The 18,585-nt window shown below is 37.4% G+C and overlaps 1 protein-coding gene and 1 long non-coding RNA gene across 2 annotated transcripts in view; one reads left to right on the top strand and one right to left on the bottom strand.

Moving 5' to 3' along the window:
• Positions 1 to 1,046: 1,046 nt before the first annotated feature.
• LOC140598203 (uncharacterized) lies at positions 1,047 to 18,025 on the bottom strand. Its single transcript, XR_012000364.1, has 3 exons — positions 17,889 to 18,025; positions 11,994 to 12,052; positions 1,047 to 1,166 (listed from the first exon to the last, which is right to left on the bottom strand). It is a non-coding gene; the product is annotated as an uncharacterized lncRNA (long non-coding RNA).
• The window catches only part of NAALADL2 (N-acetylated alpha-linked acidic dipeptidase like 2), an 878,960-nt gene continuing 877,673 nt past the window's right edge, over positions 17,299 to 18,585 (top strand). Inside the window, exon 1 of the mRNA XM_026007770.2 lies at positions 17,299 to 17,596. Within this exon, the coding sequence (XP_025863555.2) occupies positions 17,419 to 17,596 (178 nt within the window). The 5' untranslated portion in view covers positions 17,299 to 17,418. The remainder of the gene's footprint in view (positions 17,597 to 18,585) is intronic.

Below are 18,585 nucleotides of genomic sequence, written 5' to 3'. Positions count from 1 at the left end.
AACCGCTGAGCCACCCAGGCGTCCCCTATGAGTTAAATTTTTAGGAGTTATATGTATATACCTGTAGATATTTGCAACGGTTTATGTATTATACATCAACATCATTGATTTCACTTATAACCAATGAAACTGACAGTTTGAGCTCAGAGTATATAGACTAAAGGGACTGAGCAGATAACCAGGTAATTAGGAGTGAATGGAGCAAGTGAACTAGGTGGTTATTGTTTAGGCTGTAGAGACCTTTGTGTCTGTAGCGGAAGAGCTGCCATTCGGTGATGGCCGTGCTTTGCTCACATATGGCACCAAATGGCAATGCCTGTCCCTCCAGCACAGATAAAGGGAAGCCAGTTGAAATGGTTTCTTTTATTAGACACATATAAAGCATTTTGAAAATAAGATTTTTTGATTAATAATTCTTATTTTGTGGGGAGATTTTATTTCATGTAATGAAGAACCATAAAACCCATATTAAATCTGACCTTTTATTACTGTGGTTCTCGTGTTTTTATCCTGTGTAACTACCATTTTTGCTGGATTCAGGCACAGTGGCCTTCCTTCAGGTGAAAGAAAGGACCACGTTCTCTTCTACCTCCAGGCTTTCTCCCATGCTCCCCTCACTATCCTCCAAATATTTCTGTGGCTGGCTCCTCACATTTTACCTCCATTTTTTTTTTTTAATTTTTTTTTATTTTATTTATTTATGATAGTCATACAGAGAGAAAGAGAGAGGCAGAGACACAGGCAGAGGGAGAAGCAGGCTCCATGCACCGGGAGCCTGATGTGGGATTCGATCCCGGGTCTCCAGGATCGCGCCCCGGGCCAAAGGCAGGCGCCAAACCGCTGCGCCACCCAGGGATCCCTTTACCTCCATTTTTAAGGTTACTTCCCTAAAACTACTATTGATAGGTTGCTATCCTTTCATATGGCATCCTGCCCTTTTCGTACACAACCCTATTGCAGCTGGTACTTGTTTGTTTGCTTGCTTTGCTCTCCTCTGTGTCTCCGACTAGAATGCAACCTCTGTGAGACCAGCGGAATCTCCATCTGTAAAGTCAGCACCCAGTACCGGCAGCAGTAGAGATCGGTGGTTAAGGGGTCACTAAGAACCATACTGCCTCGTTTGAGTCCTGGATCTGTCACTCCCAGGTCCTCTTTTCAGGTGTCATCTGTGAAATGGACATGATAGAAGAAAGATTACAGGAGTCAGTATATGTAAGTTACTCGGCATGTAATGAAGACTCGTTAAAGGTCAGTTAGCTGGGTATAATAGTGTCTGGTAAATAGTGAGTAATCAATGAACATTTAGTGAATGAATGAATGATATAATAGAGTTTCGATATCAGAAAGATAACAGGTGTCTCCAAATGCCATTTCCATCACCTATGACCTTTGCCATGTTTTTAAAGCGTTTCAAACCTCTGTTCCTCAGTGTTTAAACATGGTGTTGGCTTTTCTGAGGTTTTTGTAGGGATGCACTGAGGTGTTCCTTATAGTGTGTGCTATAATTTACTATTGTTTAAAAAATAAATTAGAAGCCCTAGATACCATTCTCATTTAGTACTGTCAACAGCCCTGCCTGAGGCCATTTGTACCTGTTGTTGGGGTAATTATCTCTAACAGTTCTAGTCATTAAAACTGTTTGGTTATAAATAACGAAACCGATTCAATTCAAAACCAAATTCTAGCTAGCTTTAACCTTAAAGAAATTACAAAAAAAAATTAAAAAGCACATTTATTATAACTAGCCGATTGGGCAAGAATCCTTCCTGATACGTTCATAGCCTGAATTCACTGTTGTTTTCCATTACCCCTTTAAACTTTATGGAAAGTGTCCCTCTTTTATGGGCAAAAACCCTGGCAGATGTCATGGCTTTTTACTCCTATAGGATAGAATTTACCTACAGTTACTTTAAGCCACAAACATAATTTAAGTTCAGTAATTAGAATGTACCGGCATATTGGTTTTCTATTGTCACTATAAGAAATTAACACAAACTTAATGGCTTAAAACAAAACAAATCTATTGCCCTCTAGTTTTGTAGATCAGAGGTCCAACAGGGGTCTCAATGGGTTAAGATTGAGGTGTCTGCAAGATGGTGTTTCTTTCTGGAGGCCTGAAGGAGAATCATGCCTTTCCCACCGTCTAGAGCCACCTGCATTCTTTGGCTTGTGTCCCCCTCTTCTGTCTCAGGAACAAACAATAGCAGATCAAGTCGTCTTCAAATCATACCTCTCTGACCCTCTGTGCATTCCTCTTCTACTTTTAAGTACTCATGTCATTAAATTGGGCCATTTGGGATGGTTCAGGATAACCTCTTCATCTCTAGGTCACCTAATTAGTAAAAATTATATATGTAACCTTAATTCCCTTTTTTTCCTGTAATCTGAGAACTACCTCGGAAGTACTTGGGTTTGTGGGATTAAGACATGGACATCTTCAGGGACCTTTGTACTGCCTACCATACGTGGCCTGTCTAATCTAGCCTTATAGATTGGGATTTTCTGTAGGTTAAGGTCTACAAGGCATGAGCCAGGATCCTTCCTTTTTTTACCTTCCAATGAGAGCAAACACATTTTACATTCCAAAACTTTCAGTGTGGCCCCCCCTCCAGGTCCTCCACTCAAGGTTGTGACTCAAAATTACCATTCTCCCAGTCTTTCCTCCAGAAAAGATGGATTAGTATTAAATCACAGCAATTGCTTTCTAAGAAGAAAGTTGTTCATCAATTCTTTCACCAAATATTTTCATACAATCTCTGACAAATATCAGTATCACTGGTCAGGTTAACATCTCTGAGAGTAACAGAACAGGTTCTCAACACGGTTTCCTTATGAATTTAATTGGCGAAAGATCAAAGAGGTATTCTCACATTTACTGAACCGATAAGTGTCCATCTATTCATGGAATCCAAGGGGTAGGCCTTGGAAAGACTAAAATTGATGAAAGAGCCATAAGACATCCAGACTAATTACACTCTTCATCTCTTATCTCCTTTTCCTCCAAATATCAGCTTCATTATTCTCCCTTCTGTGACTAGCTGTCCCTCTCTGGTCCCAGGGCTGAACATGGCTGTACACATACGGCTCCTGACGTTACGTGTTGCAAGCCTAACCTTAATTCTCCTTCAATCCCAAATCAAAATTGCAGGGGGCGGGGGAGGAAATCTCTGGTCTTCCTAGTTGGAGTTTTATGTACATACTTGTTTGGTCAACTGTAACCTGTGGAATGAACTTTATTACATAGAACAGAATGTTCTACTCCTGTGGTTGCAGGGGAATAGCTAAGAGAGATTCCCTGAGATTTGGAAAAACAGTCTAAAAACTGTGTATCACAGTTATTTGTAAATCTTATAATAACAGTTAAAAACAATAATCTGTATTATATCCACAGTTTTCTGAGGACCTATTATGACCAGGCCTTGCATTATCATATGGAACTATCACCTCAACCCCATGTGGAGGCTCAGGTGTTTTATTCATTTTAGTAAAGAAAGAAAATTGAGGCTCAGAGAAGTGAAATAATTTGTTCAAGATCACACTAGGAGCAAGTAGTGGCCAGGACCTAAAATGCACATTTATCTGACTCAAACTCCATCAAAAAGATACCAATAGAATGATACCCACTGTGTAATTTTAACAGAAAAAAAAATGTTTCAAAATGGCCTGAACATTGTTAGGTTTTATATCTCAATTTATGCCCATGCCTCTGAATATATTTATCTTTCTACATCTATATCTTATCTATATTTACCCATATACTCCTCCTTCTCTCTCTCTGTCTGGGCTATATATTTAAAAGTTAGTACTGGAATAACCTGTTATTTAAGTTCTGTTTTTTTCTGTCTATATTTTTGTTAGTGATAATAATGATTATAAGAAGATAGTGTTTTATAAAGAAAAATAAATGCCAGTTTAATTTTCTTATTTTGCCAGTTCTCTGGAGAGTGATAGTGTTTCCTTAGGTGGCTTCTTGTCTCCTTTTTTTCACTTCAAACAGATTGTCATACTGACCTGATGTGTTTCCCTTTTCTAACTAAAATTCCCCAAATCAACATGGTGGCTAAGATACTCATATCAGGTTTTGTAAAAGTATGGGTTTATAAGAAAGAAGCTGTGAAATATCACTGAGTGATATTTATCTCCCTACCTCACCCTCTCATAAATAAAATATCTATGTTTTATAGCTTTTTAATTATACCAAAGATTTTTCTTCCTAGGCTGTTTTAAGGAATTCTTATTAAAGTTTACAAAAATTCCTTATCAACTAAATTTATTAACTACTTATTGAATTCCTATTTATACACATACAGACATTTCTTTTTGCTAGGTATTGGCCAAAACTAACAAGCTCAGATTCCATTTATAAATATCAGAGACATGTAGATAAACTGTATGGATGCCCTTGGCATTTTTTGAAAGCATAGTTTAGGACCTCTTAAATCTTTCTAATTTATTTTGAATAACAATCAGGGATCATAATAAGAATTACTTTTTTCTCAAAATGGTAAATACTTTATTTTGATTATAAAAGTAATAGGTAACTATTTTCAAGATATGAAAAAAAATCAAGGATGCAAGGAAGAAATTAGACAATCACCAGTAATTCTATAACGTGGTGATAATTGTAATATTTTTAGCATATGTCATATACTGTGACAAATAATGCAACAATGTTTTGGATATTTTGTAAGTCAGTGAATATTTCTGCATTAACAGTTAAAGATTATTCCACTACACTATTGTATAAATAATTTTAAAAATCTATTGTTAGCATTGAATTACTTATATTTCTTTATATTGTAAACAACACTAACAAGTGTCATGTGAGCTATTTTGTAAACTTTTCTGGTTATTGTCTTGGAAGATTTCCTGGGAGGGACATTTCTAATGATTGTTACTTAATTCTCTCTCTTTCCATCCAAGAGAGTTTTTTTTTTTTTTTTTTTTTTTTTTTGAGAGTTCTTTTTTAAAGACATTTATTTTAGCAGGGACAGGGGGAGGAATAGAGGGATAGAATCTTCAAGCAGAGTCACTGCTGATTGCAGAGCCCAATAAAGGGGGTTCAGTCTCATGACCCTGAGATCTGACCTGAGCCAAAACTACAAATAGGATGCTTGACCAACTGAGACACCCAGGGTCCCCTGATTTTTTTTTTTTTTTATATTTTAGATATATTTTGTCAAATTGCCCTCCAGGAAGATTGCACCATTTTTTACTCTGTCTATAAAAGAGTACATTTTTTTTGACTTGCCTTCTGCCATAAAACAAGTCAACTGAACAAAATATCTAAAACAATTGGTAACAAACATTGGACAACAGAAAGCCCAGGACTGTGATCCTAGGAAAAGGAGATCAAACAAGATGAACCTCACAATAGCCCTGGTTTTATACACAGATGAATATGGGTGTAAATTGTTCTCAAAATGATAAAGGAAGAGCCCACATATATCCTGAGTTGAAGAGCTGGAGATTGAACTTTGGAAGAATGAGCCACTGCTGTAGGTGGAGGTAAGAGGTGCTGCACAAAGAGCTCCAGACATCTGCAGAAGAGTACTTTGAAGTCTGTAACTGAATATCAATCAGTGCAAAGGGTGAAACACCATGATATTGAACAAAGAACAGGCACTAGAAAAATAAAAATACTAGAGAGTTCTAAATTGGATAATTTCCCGAGTTCACTCAAGCCAGGAGTCCTTCATATTCTTACCAATAAGACTGGATAGACCTGATGACTGCACAAGGCACCTAGGAGAGCTCTAGAAAATGCCACACATTCTATTTGAATGGCTAAACTAGCTCTAGAGTAAACGCTACTCTAGGCCTCCCCTGAAAACAAAAACTATAAGAAAAATTAAAAACAATCAGGCTGATCTAAGAATAACTTAATAGCCTTTAAGTGCTGTTACTAGTGGAGACAAGCATTGTTCTCAGAATTTAATATAATTAATTCAATGATAGAAATCAGATGTTCCACAAAAAAAATAAATAAATAAATAAAATAAACACGATTCTTTAATTTCAGCTGGATGTTTGCTCTACTTAATTTGGTCAAGCAAAGTGTTCAACTGGAACAAAAATAATGTGTACAAAGTGCTGGAAATAAAACTAAAGATATATCTTCATATATCTTTTACATAAAAATCTATAAGAATAAAAAAAAGATACATAGAATGTAAATTAATAGCTGATCCAAAGTCCAGCATCTTTATAGGAATACAACAAAATTTACCACTCAATAGTTTACAAGTCAGAGTCAAAATTTTCTGCATCTAATAAAACATTACTAGGCATGCAAAGAAGCAGAAAACTGAGACTCATAATCAGAAGAAAAATTAAGAGAAATAGATCCAGAATGATGGAATTAGCAAATGACTTTACTATTATAAACATGAGCAATGATAATAAAGGCAAACAGCCTAGTAAGGAAAAAAAAAAACGAAAGATTTAAAAATGTTAGAATGTTGAAGATGTTAGAAGTTCCAAATAGAACTTGTAGAAATGAAAAATAAACTGTTAGAAATGAAAATTTCACTGCATAGATTTATAGTAGAATAGTAAACAGAAGAACCATTAGTGAACTGAGAATCACAGCAGGAGATGCTATTCAAACATAACCACAGAAGAAAACGGACTGAAGAAAATCAGAGTTCCAGTGACCTGTTTGGATTTCTACATCTATATCTATGTGTTTACTTATAACATATGTGTAATTAGAGTAGCAGAAGGAAAGAAGAGTGAAGAAAGGAGAGACAAAATATTTGAGGATAGCAAGCAATGGAAGATTTTTTTTTTTTTTTTTTTTTTTAGAATTTGGTGAATATTATATAAGCTGACAAAGCCAAGAAGTTCAACAAATTCCAAGCGTGCTCAAACTCTAAGCATGATAAACACAAAGAAAATTCCACCAAGTCACATAATACTCAAATGGACTAAGAATGAGTGAAAAATGAATACATAAAAACAGCAAAAGAAAAAGAAAAACATGGTATGCAGAAGATAAAGGATAAGAAAAACCGTAGTTTTTTTTTTTTTTTTTTTTTTTTTTTTTTTTTTTTTTTTTACAGAAACTATGTAAGCCAGATGACAAAGGGGAAAAAATACTTAAAATTCTGAAAGAAAAAAATAATATATATTTTTTTTAATGAGGAGAGGAGGGGCAGAGAGAGAGAGAGGGAGAGAATCCCAAGCAGACTCCATGCCCAGCACAGAGCTGGATTTGGGCTCAGTCTCAGGATCATGAGATCATGACCTGAACCAAAATCAAGAGTTGGGTCAAACCAAGTGAGCCACCCAGGCACTCCAAGAAATATTTCAATGAATACAAAAAAAAAAAAAAAAAATTAGGAATAAAAGTTAAGTAAGGACTTTTTTCAGATAAACTGAGAAAATTTCCTGTCATCGGACAACTATAAGAAATGGGTTGGATTGGGTTTTTTGTTTTTGTTTTGGCTACAGCAGGACTTTTCCTAGGCTACAGTGCAGGGTGGGCTGCACACACTGCATCCTGCTGGGGACAGCTGGTTGCCCTGTGAGCTGAAGACATAGGTGGAGTCCTTCACCTGCCCCCGGTCCAAGGCGCCTGTCTTAGGCACCAGCATCAGTGTGTCCTGTAGCTTGTGACCCACAAGGGCAGTTTTCAGGTAGTAGGAAACTTAAACTTGGGTCTATGCAAAGGGACAAATAGGATAAAAATGGCAAATACCTGTGCCCTCAACAGTGAAAGAGTAAGATAAACATTAAAAAAAAAAAAAATCTGCATCGTGAATGGCAGCTTTCTCTTTATATCAAAAATTTCTGAACTTACATTGAAATTGGCCACTTTATGGATTCATCTTCAGCTCATTAACAAATTAAAATCCCAATAAAACTGTTCTGGTATGTTAATTTGGTGGTGAAGATGAATTATTATATTGATACTGTTGTAAATATTTACATTTGGACACTGAAATTGGGAGGAAATCTCATATGACTTTGATGGTAAAAAGCCAAGAGTCGGGTATTTAAGTGCTTTAGAGGATAAAGAGGAAACAAAGCAAAAAGGGGCTGTATAAAAAGAATTGGACCCACTAGAAAGTGAATAACTTACCTAAATTTGTTCAGATTCTACTTTTTTTAAAAAAAAGTTTCCAGAGCAGTGTTTGAGGATAGACAAATACAGAATTTGTGATGTCATAAAATAACTCTTAAGTTAGAAAGCAGAATGTTCTCTTTAATTTTAACTTTAATAATTTAAATTGCCTTCCAAGTTTCTTGATGCATTTTACACTGTCCTCTTTGTTTCCACTATTTAACTTGTACTTCATTAGGTGCTAATTGGGGTAATTCAATCCCAGTTCATTTCTTTAAACTGTTATGAACTTTAAAATATAATTTTCAATTTATCACCAATCTGAAGTAAAAGAGTTTTTTGTTTTTTGTTTTAGATTTTTGGAAAGCTAAAGAAAAGCGGTGTAGGAAAGATAGCTTTTTTCCTTTGTTCTCCTAGGTTCAGTGGCTGGGGACCCTGTAAATCAAACAGACAAAACACAGAATAACAGGAGGAAAAAAGAAAAAAAAAAAAGATTTAATGACATGCGTGCACACTGGGAATTCATAAAGGAATGTGATTCTAGGAGACAGAATTTGAAGCTTCTATACTTAGGCCAGAGGATGGAGAAAGGGTTTGAGATTTCTTAGGGTGAGGTAAGTTATGGGAAGGGGAGTGGATGGAGTGTATCCTAAAACAAGGAGTATTTAGTGTTTTGTTTTGTTTCAGATAGGAATTATCTGAGGGACTAAGACTTGTCTCCAGAGTGGTTCCCCGCCTAGTGTGGGACAGGGAAAGGCTATGAGGGATGGAAACTTCTGTCCTTCTTATAAATAGAAGGGAGCTAAGGCAGGGAGCTAATTGCCGTGAGCTCAAAACAATCCTTACACCCAAGTGTCATATTTGGGGGCAACATATTCTGGCCCCTTAGAGGGAAGCAGAGTCCTGGTCACACTTTTTAATTAAAGGTGTCCCTTACGCTCTCATTTGAACGGTTTTAGTAGAAAGTTGAAATATGTTTTCAATTGATCAATGGTCAATTATTTATTAAATGCTTATGAATCTTGCAGAACTAAAAACAGCAACTAAAAAGATGCTCTCAATAGCTGCCTTGACTATTGGAAGAATTGCCCAGCTTTCTAAAGGAAAAAAAAAAAATTAAGGAAATAAAAATCGCTATGTTAGGCTATAAGAAGGCTAAAGGTTTGAGGCGAGGTCTGAGGGAACATAATCAGTATGTAAAGGTACCTTTAGCCACAGCACGCCTAGCTCTATTTTTATGTTTATTCAGTTCTTAAAATTGCTCACATGGGAGCCCCTCATTGTCCATTGTGATCAGACACTGTATTTCCCAGTGTCTTCCTGGGATTCTATTTTTTTCCCCCATAGATTTCTCCCCATTTGGCTTATTATTCTGTAAAGTCCATCCAAAGTAGCTGTGTTTATCGCCCTTTTTTTGTTCTGTGATTCCTCCCCCCCCCCCCCCCCCGCCCCCCATTTTGTTCATCTGGTCACCATAGGAAAGACAGCCAGTCACTTTAGAGAAAGTCTATTTTAAGTACTAGCTACTTAGGGGAAGGTTGAAGACTTTAATCTTTCCTCTCCTTTTCTGTAACAATGCTAGCTGGCAGCCAGTCAGCAGGGAAAGTGGAAGAGGAGCTTTCAGAAAGAAAACATTCACCCCAGAAAGTAGTGGTCCATTGTGATGCTGAACAAAAGTCATCCTCTTGGAATCTTCCCCCCCCCCCCTCCGCCCCAGGAATGCTTGTTATGCCACTTCGACTTTATTCAAAAACAGGAGGAGGAAAAAGAAACCAGAAAAATGAAAAAATTAAAGAAATATTATGTATCAAAACGATAAACGCAATTTCTCTGATTCCCCATAATTAGTCATTCTCAACTACTTTTGTTCCTATTCGTGAATCGAAACGGCACGTGGTGTGGAAGGTAAGAAGTGATGGTTGGTAGGCACCCACCGTGTCCTGTTACTAAGATGCTAGAGAAACGGATCTGATGTTGCTAAAGACAGTGAGAAGCCTCACCTTTTACTTGAGCTTCACCTGGAGAGAGAAGGCTGTGACCCCCTGCACAGCCGTTGGGCCTTGGTGGTTTTCCATTTAGTTAGTATTTGCCAAATTTCTGTAGCAGAGTTGCCATTAATTGTTTTGCTTTTTGAGGCTCTGGGGAGGAGGCCAAAGGCTGGACGACCTTTTGCCCTTGGGCGTGAATGACTGGCATGACTTGGACCCTTAGCAGGGGCGTCCTAGATCATTCTTTGATATGGAGATGAAACTTCTTTTTTAAGGATTGGTCACAACAGTATGTTTTGAGCAAATAAACTTATCTCCGAGCTAATATCATTTAAGGATCCTCATTGAATTTTAAAAGGATGAGAGAAGTCATTCTATCACTTTGGGAGACCTTCCTGTTCTAGGGTTTTAGCTGGAGATTTTTTTTTCCAGTCTTATTGTAAATTTTTAGCATGTCCTGATATTTCCAAATCAAAAAGTCCATCATTCTGCGTCGTCTTAGGAAGTAAGCATGCATCTTCCTTTAATATTTTTCCTTGGTAATGGGGGTGGGGGGGGGGGCGGGTGGCTCAGTCAGTTGGGCATCTGCCTCTGGCTCAGGTTATGATCCCAGGGTCCTGGGATCGAGTTCCGCATCGGGCGGGCTCCCTGCTGGCAGGGAGTGGGGAGTCTGCTTCTCCCTCTGCCTGTGCCTGCTGCTCCCCTTGCTTGTGCTCTTGCTCTCTCTCCATCAAATAAATAAAATCTTAAAAAAAAAAAAAAAAGTCGTTCCTTGGGGATCCTCTTGAGGGAGTTCTGCCCTGGTTTGTGGAATAGTTCTGTATAGATTAATCAAGTATTTGTGTGTGTGTGTGTGTGTGTGTGTGTGTACTTCATTTTATAGTTCCGTGATAGTATTAAATACACATTGAAAGTTCACAATTTTCTCTTTTTCAAATGATACTTAGATGATTATTATAGCCAGTCTTCCTACTGTCAGACTCACACGGATGAGGCTGAGGTTGCTAATAAATTAGAGTATATTGCTTTAAAACCTTCTGGCACGTAAGCCAAGATGTCATGAGATCCTCATAAAAGGTATATAAGTCATTAGATACCGTGATTACAAGCTTGCGTTTAATGTCTTGTTACACAGTTCTTCCACAATCTAGACGAGTGTTGTTCCCAGCAGCAAATGAGGATGCTTCGTAAGATCACTCCCACCTGCCTTCCACCCTGGCACCTCCATGTGTCTGTTATTTTTAGATGAGTCATTGTATATCTTAATTATGTGAAATAACCTGTAAACCACCAGTAATTGTTAAGCAAGTCTGTAGTAAGTGCCTGTGTGTGTTAGCATATAATTTATATAGTTCCTTGGCTACTTCATTTAATAAGACTGTAGTAGAAAGATCATGAAAATGACAATACTCTCCTTGTCATTATTGCTTGTTTCCTTGTTGATGGATGTGTCTTATTACGGAAAGAAGTAGTTACTTTCTTTGTTCTCTATCAACACAAATTTTCTTAAGATTCTGTATGCAATTTTATGAAGAAAAAAAGGAAAAGTTTAGTTACGTTACTTTTGACTACCAGTCAATCTTAATACAAAGCACTTGGTCTGCTTTAATTTTGACTATGTATGTGTGTGTGTGTGTATATATATATATACACACACACACATATATATATATATATATACACACACACATATATATATACACACACATATATATGTATATATATATGGTCAAATTTGTATGTGTATATATAGTCAAAAATTATATAGTCAAAAATATATATATTCTATTCACAGGTATAGGAAAGTAAATGTGGTTATGTATTCAACTAAGTTAAATGAACTAGATGCTAATGGAGGCTGAGGAGTCAGCGGGATGGAAAATTGTGGTGATAATGTGCTGACATTATTGAGTAGGCTGTGAGACCAGTGAACATACCTGAGCATGGAAATGACATGACTGCATTTTAGGAGGATCGCTCACTCTGCCCGGTGACTCTGCAGATACAGAAAGGATGGATTCAAGGGAAAAGGAGAATTCATTTAGGGATTTTCTGTCTTGGCAAAAGATGATAATGGGCTTACCCAGAGGATAGTGAGAGTTAATTAAGGAGGTGAATTTCGATGACATTTAGGATATGGAATTCTTAGGACTTCATGACTATTTGGGGAATGTGGGAAGATATAGCTAAGGATAAATCCTAATTTTCTGTCTAGGGCAACTGGGTAGATGGTAATACTCAGATCTGGAAGAAAGGATGTAGAATATGTTCAGCAGCCAGTATTCCTAAGCATGAGAAAACCTTGTTTATTTCTACCCATTTTTCCTGTATGTATATATTACATGCACTCACCCCCTTCCCTACTTTACTACTTTACCTGTCTCATTTCTGGTAGGACTCAAAAACATTTAGCAGCTATAAGGATCAGACAATCCCAGCCTAAAAATTCTTGGCTATAATCAAACAATAAAATTTCAGCTTCATCAAAGAATGTTTAATCAAAAACACTAAGTGATGAAATGCCTGGGTCTAAAGCCAAATGGCTCATGGTATCAAAGTACAAACTTTCTCATTTTTGCACTGTTGACATCTTTATTTTAATCAAGATGGACACCTGGGTGACTCAGTGGTTGAGTGTCTGCCTTTGGCTCAAGTCACGATCCCAGGGTCCTGGGATCGAGTCCTGCATCAGGCTCCCCAGGGGGAGCCTGCTTCTTCTCCTGCCGGTGTCTCTGCCTCTCTCTGTGTGTCTCTCATGAATAAATACATAAAATCTTTTTTTTTTTAAGTAAATTTAAGAAAAGTGGACTCATTTCAGAAAATTTTATGTCCTATCAATTCCCAACATTGGAAAATGTTTGTCAGATTTGGAGTGGTTTGACAGGATTGGGGATCTATGTTGAGGTGATAATGAAAAACTAGCCATCCTATTACTTGCCTGACATCAAGTGGAGTATGCATGGATGCATTTTTCAGTAAGGTCTTTGCCCAGTGTGGGACTTGAACTCACAACCCCAAGATCAGGGGTTACATGCTCTATAGACTGAGCCAGCCAGGAGCCCCACCATGTTGGGCATTCAAATATGATCTGATTAAATTCTTTCAGAATACGGTTACCTAGTTCTACTTTATAGGTAAAGAAAAAGACTGAAACAGTTTAGATGTTGGAATATAACCGTATAGGAACAAGCTTTACTTTATTCTAAAATGCATGAAGTAAACACCACCAGTGTGATGAGAAACCTTTTCCCTCTACCCTCCTAGTTTCCACTCCATGGGCCCTTGAGCAAACTGATGGATTAATGAGAGAAAGAGAGGGAGGGAGGGAGAAAACAGTTGTAATTATGTAGATTTGCATGGGAGTCTCACAAGGAATGAGACTCAAAGAGCCAGATGACTGAGGTTTATAGGATCTTAGTCTAAACAATGGAAAGGGGTTTGGGACTTCTGGAGTTGGGAGGGAAGTTATGGAAAAGTGAGGGAAGAGAATGTATAAGGAAGGCTTGTTTCTCAAGTGGTAAGAGTTGCCTCCAGGAGTAGTTTTGTTCCTGTTAAGGAGAAACTATTAAAAATGGAAATTTCCTTTAAACATGTACGTTTTCTTTACAAAGAAGAGGTTTATACCCCATTATTAGGCAATGAAGGGGGGTAAAGAACTTTTCCTGTGTCTACTAATTCTCATCGGCCCTTGAGTCAAAATAATCCACATGCCTGGGCACTGAGTGGCTTAGTTGGTTAAACATCTGATTCTTGATTTCATGATCTCAGGGTCATGAGATCCAGCTGCAATGCCCAGAATGGAGCCTGCTTACGATTCTCTCTCTCTCTCAAAGAAAGATACTTTTTTTTCTATCTAATCTATCTCCAAACGCCAATGAGACATATTTGGGGGTAGGTGGTATATTTTGGCACTCTCCAAGCACCTCTACCTACTTCTTGAAACTGCAATCTCAAAAATTCATTCTGGTTGCTAAACATGGAATTTTCTCCTCATAGTAGCTTCTAGGATTACAGTTTTTAGAGTCTAATCTTTTTTCTCTCTGGATGTTTATGGTTTTGACCAAATTATTTGTTCCCACTCTTATACTTTTCATTGAGAGGTACCAGGTCTGTGTAATTATTAAATGTGTAACATTTTACATACCCAGGGCTCCATGCTTTCTAAGACCGTGCCAACATTCAGAATTCTGAAAAACCACTTAGTATTTTTTTTTCAAATTTTCACATGTATCTTCCCTTGAAAAACAGAACTACATAATCACTTTAATAACTATGCATAAGAAGTTTAAATTTCAACATTGGTATCTTCCTCTTGTTTATTTTCTAGGTAGAACCCTCAAACTAAATGATAAAGAATTGCATTTATTATCTTCTGTGCCCACTCTCTCCTTGAAGTTTGCTTTACAAATAGACTGTTAGAAATTCTGAAATGTGATACGGTTGGAAATGTTGTCTGAAGTCATCTGAGTTGTTTTAAAAGAAAAAAATCTTGATAATTGTTACAGCACTCTCTCAGAAGCTCATAGAAAACACACTCTTGTAGACTTTCTTTCCAATATTCTAAAAATCTTGATAATTTTATATTTAGTGTTCCTTTCACCATTCAATAAAGCTATTGTAGTTAATACTACCAGTGTTTATTTTTTGGTGTGTGTGTGTGTGTGTGTGTGTGTTAATCTAATGTGTTCACTATGTATGTTGTTTTGTTTTGTTTTTTTCTTTTCCATTCACTTCTCTTTGATTCTTTTTTGGAAGTTCTCATAAATGCCCTCATCTCTTTTACCCTTCTAGCTCTGAATTATTTGCCCTTGCAGATAAACCTAACTAGTTACCTTCATTTCTTTTTACTTTTGAAATTTAAGTTGGCATTTTTCCCTCCTGGAGTATCTTTCATCATCTTCTTTATTAATATGTGTCCTTCTTTTCTTTGAGATTTAATTTACCCTTTCTGATGATGGTAATTTTATTCACCTTTATAAAATTTGTTGATGGCATAATATAGGGTAGGAACTGTGCTATCTTGCATAGTTTTAGGGATATAGTGGCAGACACAGAAGAAGTCTCTAGTACAATAGCTCTCGAGGACAGAAATAAGCAGTACATACAATGCGATGTGATAAGAGCCACGGTGAAAGGGTGAAAGGAAAGGTCCGAGTTGTTAAGAGGCATCTGGGAGCATATAGAGGAAGCCTGAGTCAAGATTAGGTTCAAGAAGAATTTCTTCATCTGAATTAGACAAAGGGGAAGTGGTGAAGGAAGAATTTTCCAGGCATGTGAGGCACACACACAAGAGAGAGAGTGAGTGAGTGAGTGCATGGCGCTTTAGAAGTGTTGAAGCTATTTCAGTATAACTGAGAGTATATTTATGTTACTTTCTGGGCAACTACAAGCGCTTTTGGGGTTTCTGCTGTTTTTATGTTTTTCCTTCTGCTTAAAAATAGGACTTCTCCGTTCTACTTCCGTTGTAACTTCACACATCCCGTAATTCAGCTGGTAGATAATGGGTGTTTTGGACTGGTTATTGACAATTCTAGGTGCCTGGGACAGGTATATAAATACATTTCCAAGTTGTCATAATGAAGGAGGATTGGTATATGTGTTTCTCTTTTTTGGGGGGAAGTCAGAATATAATAATTATATTGTTTTGTTGAAAGACATTCAGTTTCAGGTTACATTTGATAAAGCGTGTAGCCTGGTCTATATGTTACATTAGCAGTTGTCCTCAGCAAAGACTATTCTGGGACAAACCACAACTTAGACTTTACATCAGAGGTTTGGGCATTTATAATGAGAAAATGGGGCCTAGACAGCAAATGTTCTAGATCACTTTCTAGGTGAAGACACTGAGATCCAGAGAGGTAATGAAAGAGAGAACTGTAAATTCACTATGATGAGGAATTTTTTTGAAAGATTTGTTTATTTATTTTGAGAGAGAGAAGAGCGAGTGCACTGAGGAGGGACAGAAGGAAAGGGAGAGAAAAACTTAAGCAGAATCTGCACTGAGTGTGGAGCCCAATGCAGGGCTCGATCTCATGACCCTGAGGTCACGACCTGAGCCAAAACCAAGAGTTGAAAAAAAAAAAAAAAACAAAACAAGAGTTGGTTGCTTAACTGTGCCATCCAAGTGCCCCTGCAATGAGGATTTTTTGCCACATTTGTTTTCATTTCTAGTATTTTTGAGAATAACTATTCTAGTTGTTTACCTTTTCTTTTTACATAACTTTATGTAATCAGTTTTTTTTCATTAATGAGCTAGCAAACATGGTATGCAGATTTTTTTTCAAATTGAAAATCAAAGAACTATTAAAGGAGAAGATGTTTGAACCTTGGAACTTTCTTTTTTAAGCCATTCTGATCAAAGCTAAAATTTAAGGAATTCTAGAGGGAGAAAATAGAGATTTCTTTTAATTCTGGATACTTTATGGGAGATGGAGCTTTTATAAATTATTTTTGTGATCCGCTTCCTCTCTCACTTTTACAAATAAAGATAAATCTTCAATTTGTTGCTTATCTTTGCTAGAGATTATCTTTGTTTGAGGAACAATAGTTTAAATGAATACTCATTATATTCCTTGTAAAAAGGCAATGCAGATATCTAGATCCTGTTATGAGTGAGGACCTTGAGGGACTCTGAAATTGCATTGGATCATTTTTTAAGGATCTCTCAATAAGTGGGATAACTCACATCAGGACACGGCGATACCAGTGCCCTTCCTGGGCTTTCTTTGCACTTGTCATAGGGAGAAGGGACAAGAAGGGGAAGGAAGGAAGAAGGTGAAAGGTAGAGGAAGAGGAGGGGAGGAGGCAAAGTGCTCCCTGTGTTGTATTTATCATCTGGCATTCACAGTGTTTACCACATACAGGATTGTTTTCAGTTTTCGTAAGAACCTTCTGAAATACGTATCATCATTTTACAGTTGGGGAAACTGAGACTCAGAGAAAGTATAGCTCTCCTAGGTCTGCAGCTAGTACCAGAGATACTCCAAAGCTGGTCTTTCCACCACTACACAAAAGTGACTCCCAGGCTGTTCCTTATGTCTGTGGGCTTTTGTTTGTTTGTTTGTTTTTAATGAACAATGCAAAATTCACTTTATATTTTTTTATCTCTGTAAGAGATGCAGATCGGGAACACTGAAAAACAAAACTGGCTCTGCACCGTGGTATGTTGCTAGTATCCCCACCTGGGGAAAATGTAAATACAGTTTCGACTAAAGCGCAAGTAGAGAATTCAAAGTGAGTATCAGAACTGAAAGGAAGCCACGTTTGGTGCAGCACACGTTAATAGCAGAACGTTGATCAGGGGATGTGATCTCATTTCATAGCAAAACTGGTCCTGCAAGCCCAGGTAATTCAGGAAGCAGAATGGTAATTATTCACAGCAGAAAGCAGGTGGTATACTGTTACAGTACTACAGTAGGAAGTCAGAAGGTCGCAAAGCTTGCAAGGTACCTGACACAACCTGAAACTGCTTGGCCCCCTTTAAAAAGAAATAATAAAATGGGAGAGAATGAAGCAAGTTTACCTAACACATCTTTGCAAGGTAAGTGCCAACAGTCTTTGAAATGTTTCCAACCAGAGAATCAAGCAGCTTCTATTACAAAGTGTGTGTGTGTGTGTGTGTGTGTGTATGTGCCCGCGCCCACCTGTGCACACACACACACACGCACACACGCACCTGCGTGTGCCCTGCCAAGCAAGTTTCAAGCTATGCTCTGAGGGTGAGGAAAAGAGGTGAGGATTTTTCCTGTTTCAAAAGAAGCTGCCTGTCTCTTGGGCTCAACAACTTAACCAACACAAAAACCCAAATTGGTGGAGAGTGGGCAAAGCCTTACCTTTATTGTCCATTATAATGCCGGAGAAATGCTGTGACCAACTTGTGGTGCGGATCTCTTCCAACATTGACACAGAATTGTTTTTTTGCCACTACTTGGGGAATTTTTATTTGTAATAAAGTTTTGCCGTATCTAGGGTTTTCCAGCTAAGTGTCCTTGTCCTGATATATTAATATAACCAAATTTTATGGTAGAAAACGGGATCTCAGAGGAGAGCACAGCAGTTGGGAAAAGGGGGTTTATTTTACAGGTACCTTTGTCCTTTGAAGGGATTGGCTTTGTTGACATTGGCTTGTCTAGGCTTCTGTGGTTAGGCTTGTTGATAGAAACAATTAAAAGTTGCTCACATGTTTCACTATTTTGAGTGAGAAAAATTCCTTCTTAAAAAAAATTCAAAATTGACATAATGCTGATTTGCTGCTAGGATTTCTAATAGGCTAACATCTTATGAATTATTCGTTGCCTTTACAAAGACATTTTGGTCAAGATATATTTTTAATTGACTGATAATGACATTTTAGTTTTGTTCTTGTGATACTGCCACCAAGAAAATCCCTAAACCACCCAGTTTTCTATTTAGGGCATATAATCAAGCATATAACAATATCTGTGACATATAATGTGTATGAGAATAACAGTAAGATGATCACAGGCATGCCTGGTCATAAACTGTCCATTTTCTAAAGTTAAATTGTCC

The sequence above is a fragment of the Vulpes vulpes genome, chromosome 3 (assembly GCF_048418805.1).
Source record: "Vulpes vulpes isolate BD-2025 chromosome 3, VulVul3, whole genome shotgun sequence".
NCBI classification, from domain to species: Eukaryota; Metazoa; Chordata; class Mammalia; order Carnivora; family Canidae; genus Vulpes; species Vulpes vulpes.
The sequence above is the reverse complement of the archived record's forward strand: the minus strand, read 5'-3'. Positions and strand labels throughout refer to the sequence as shown.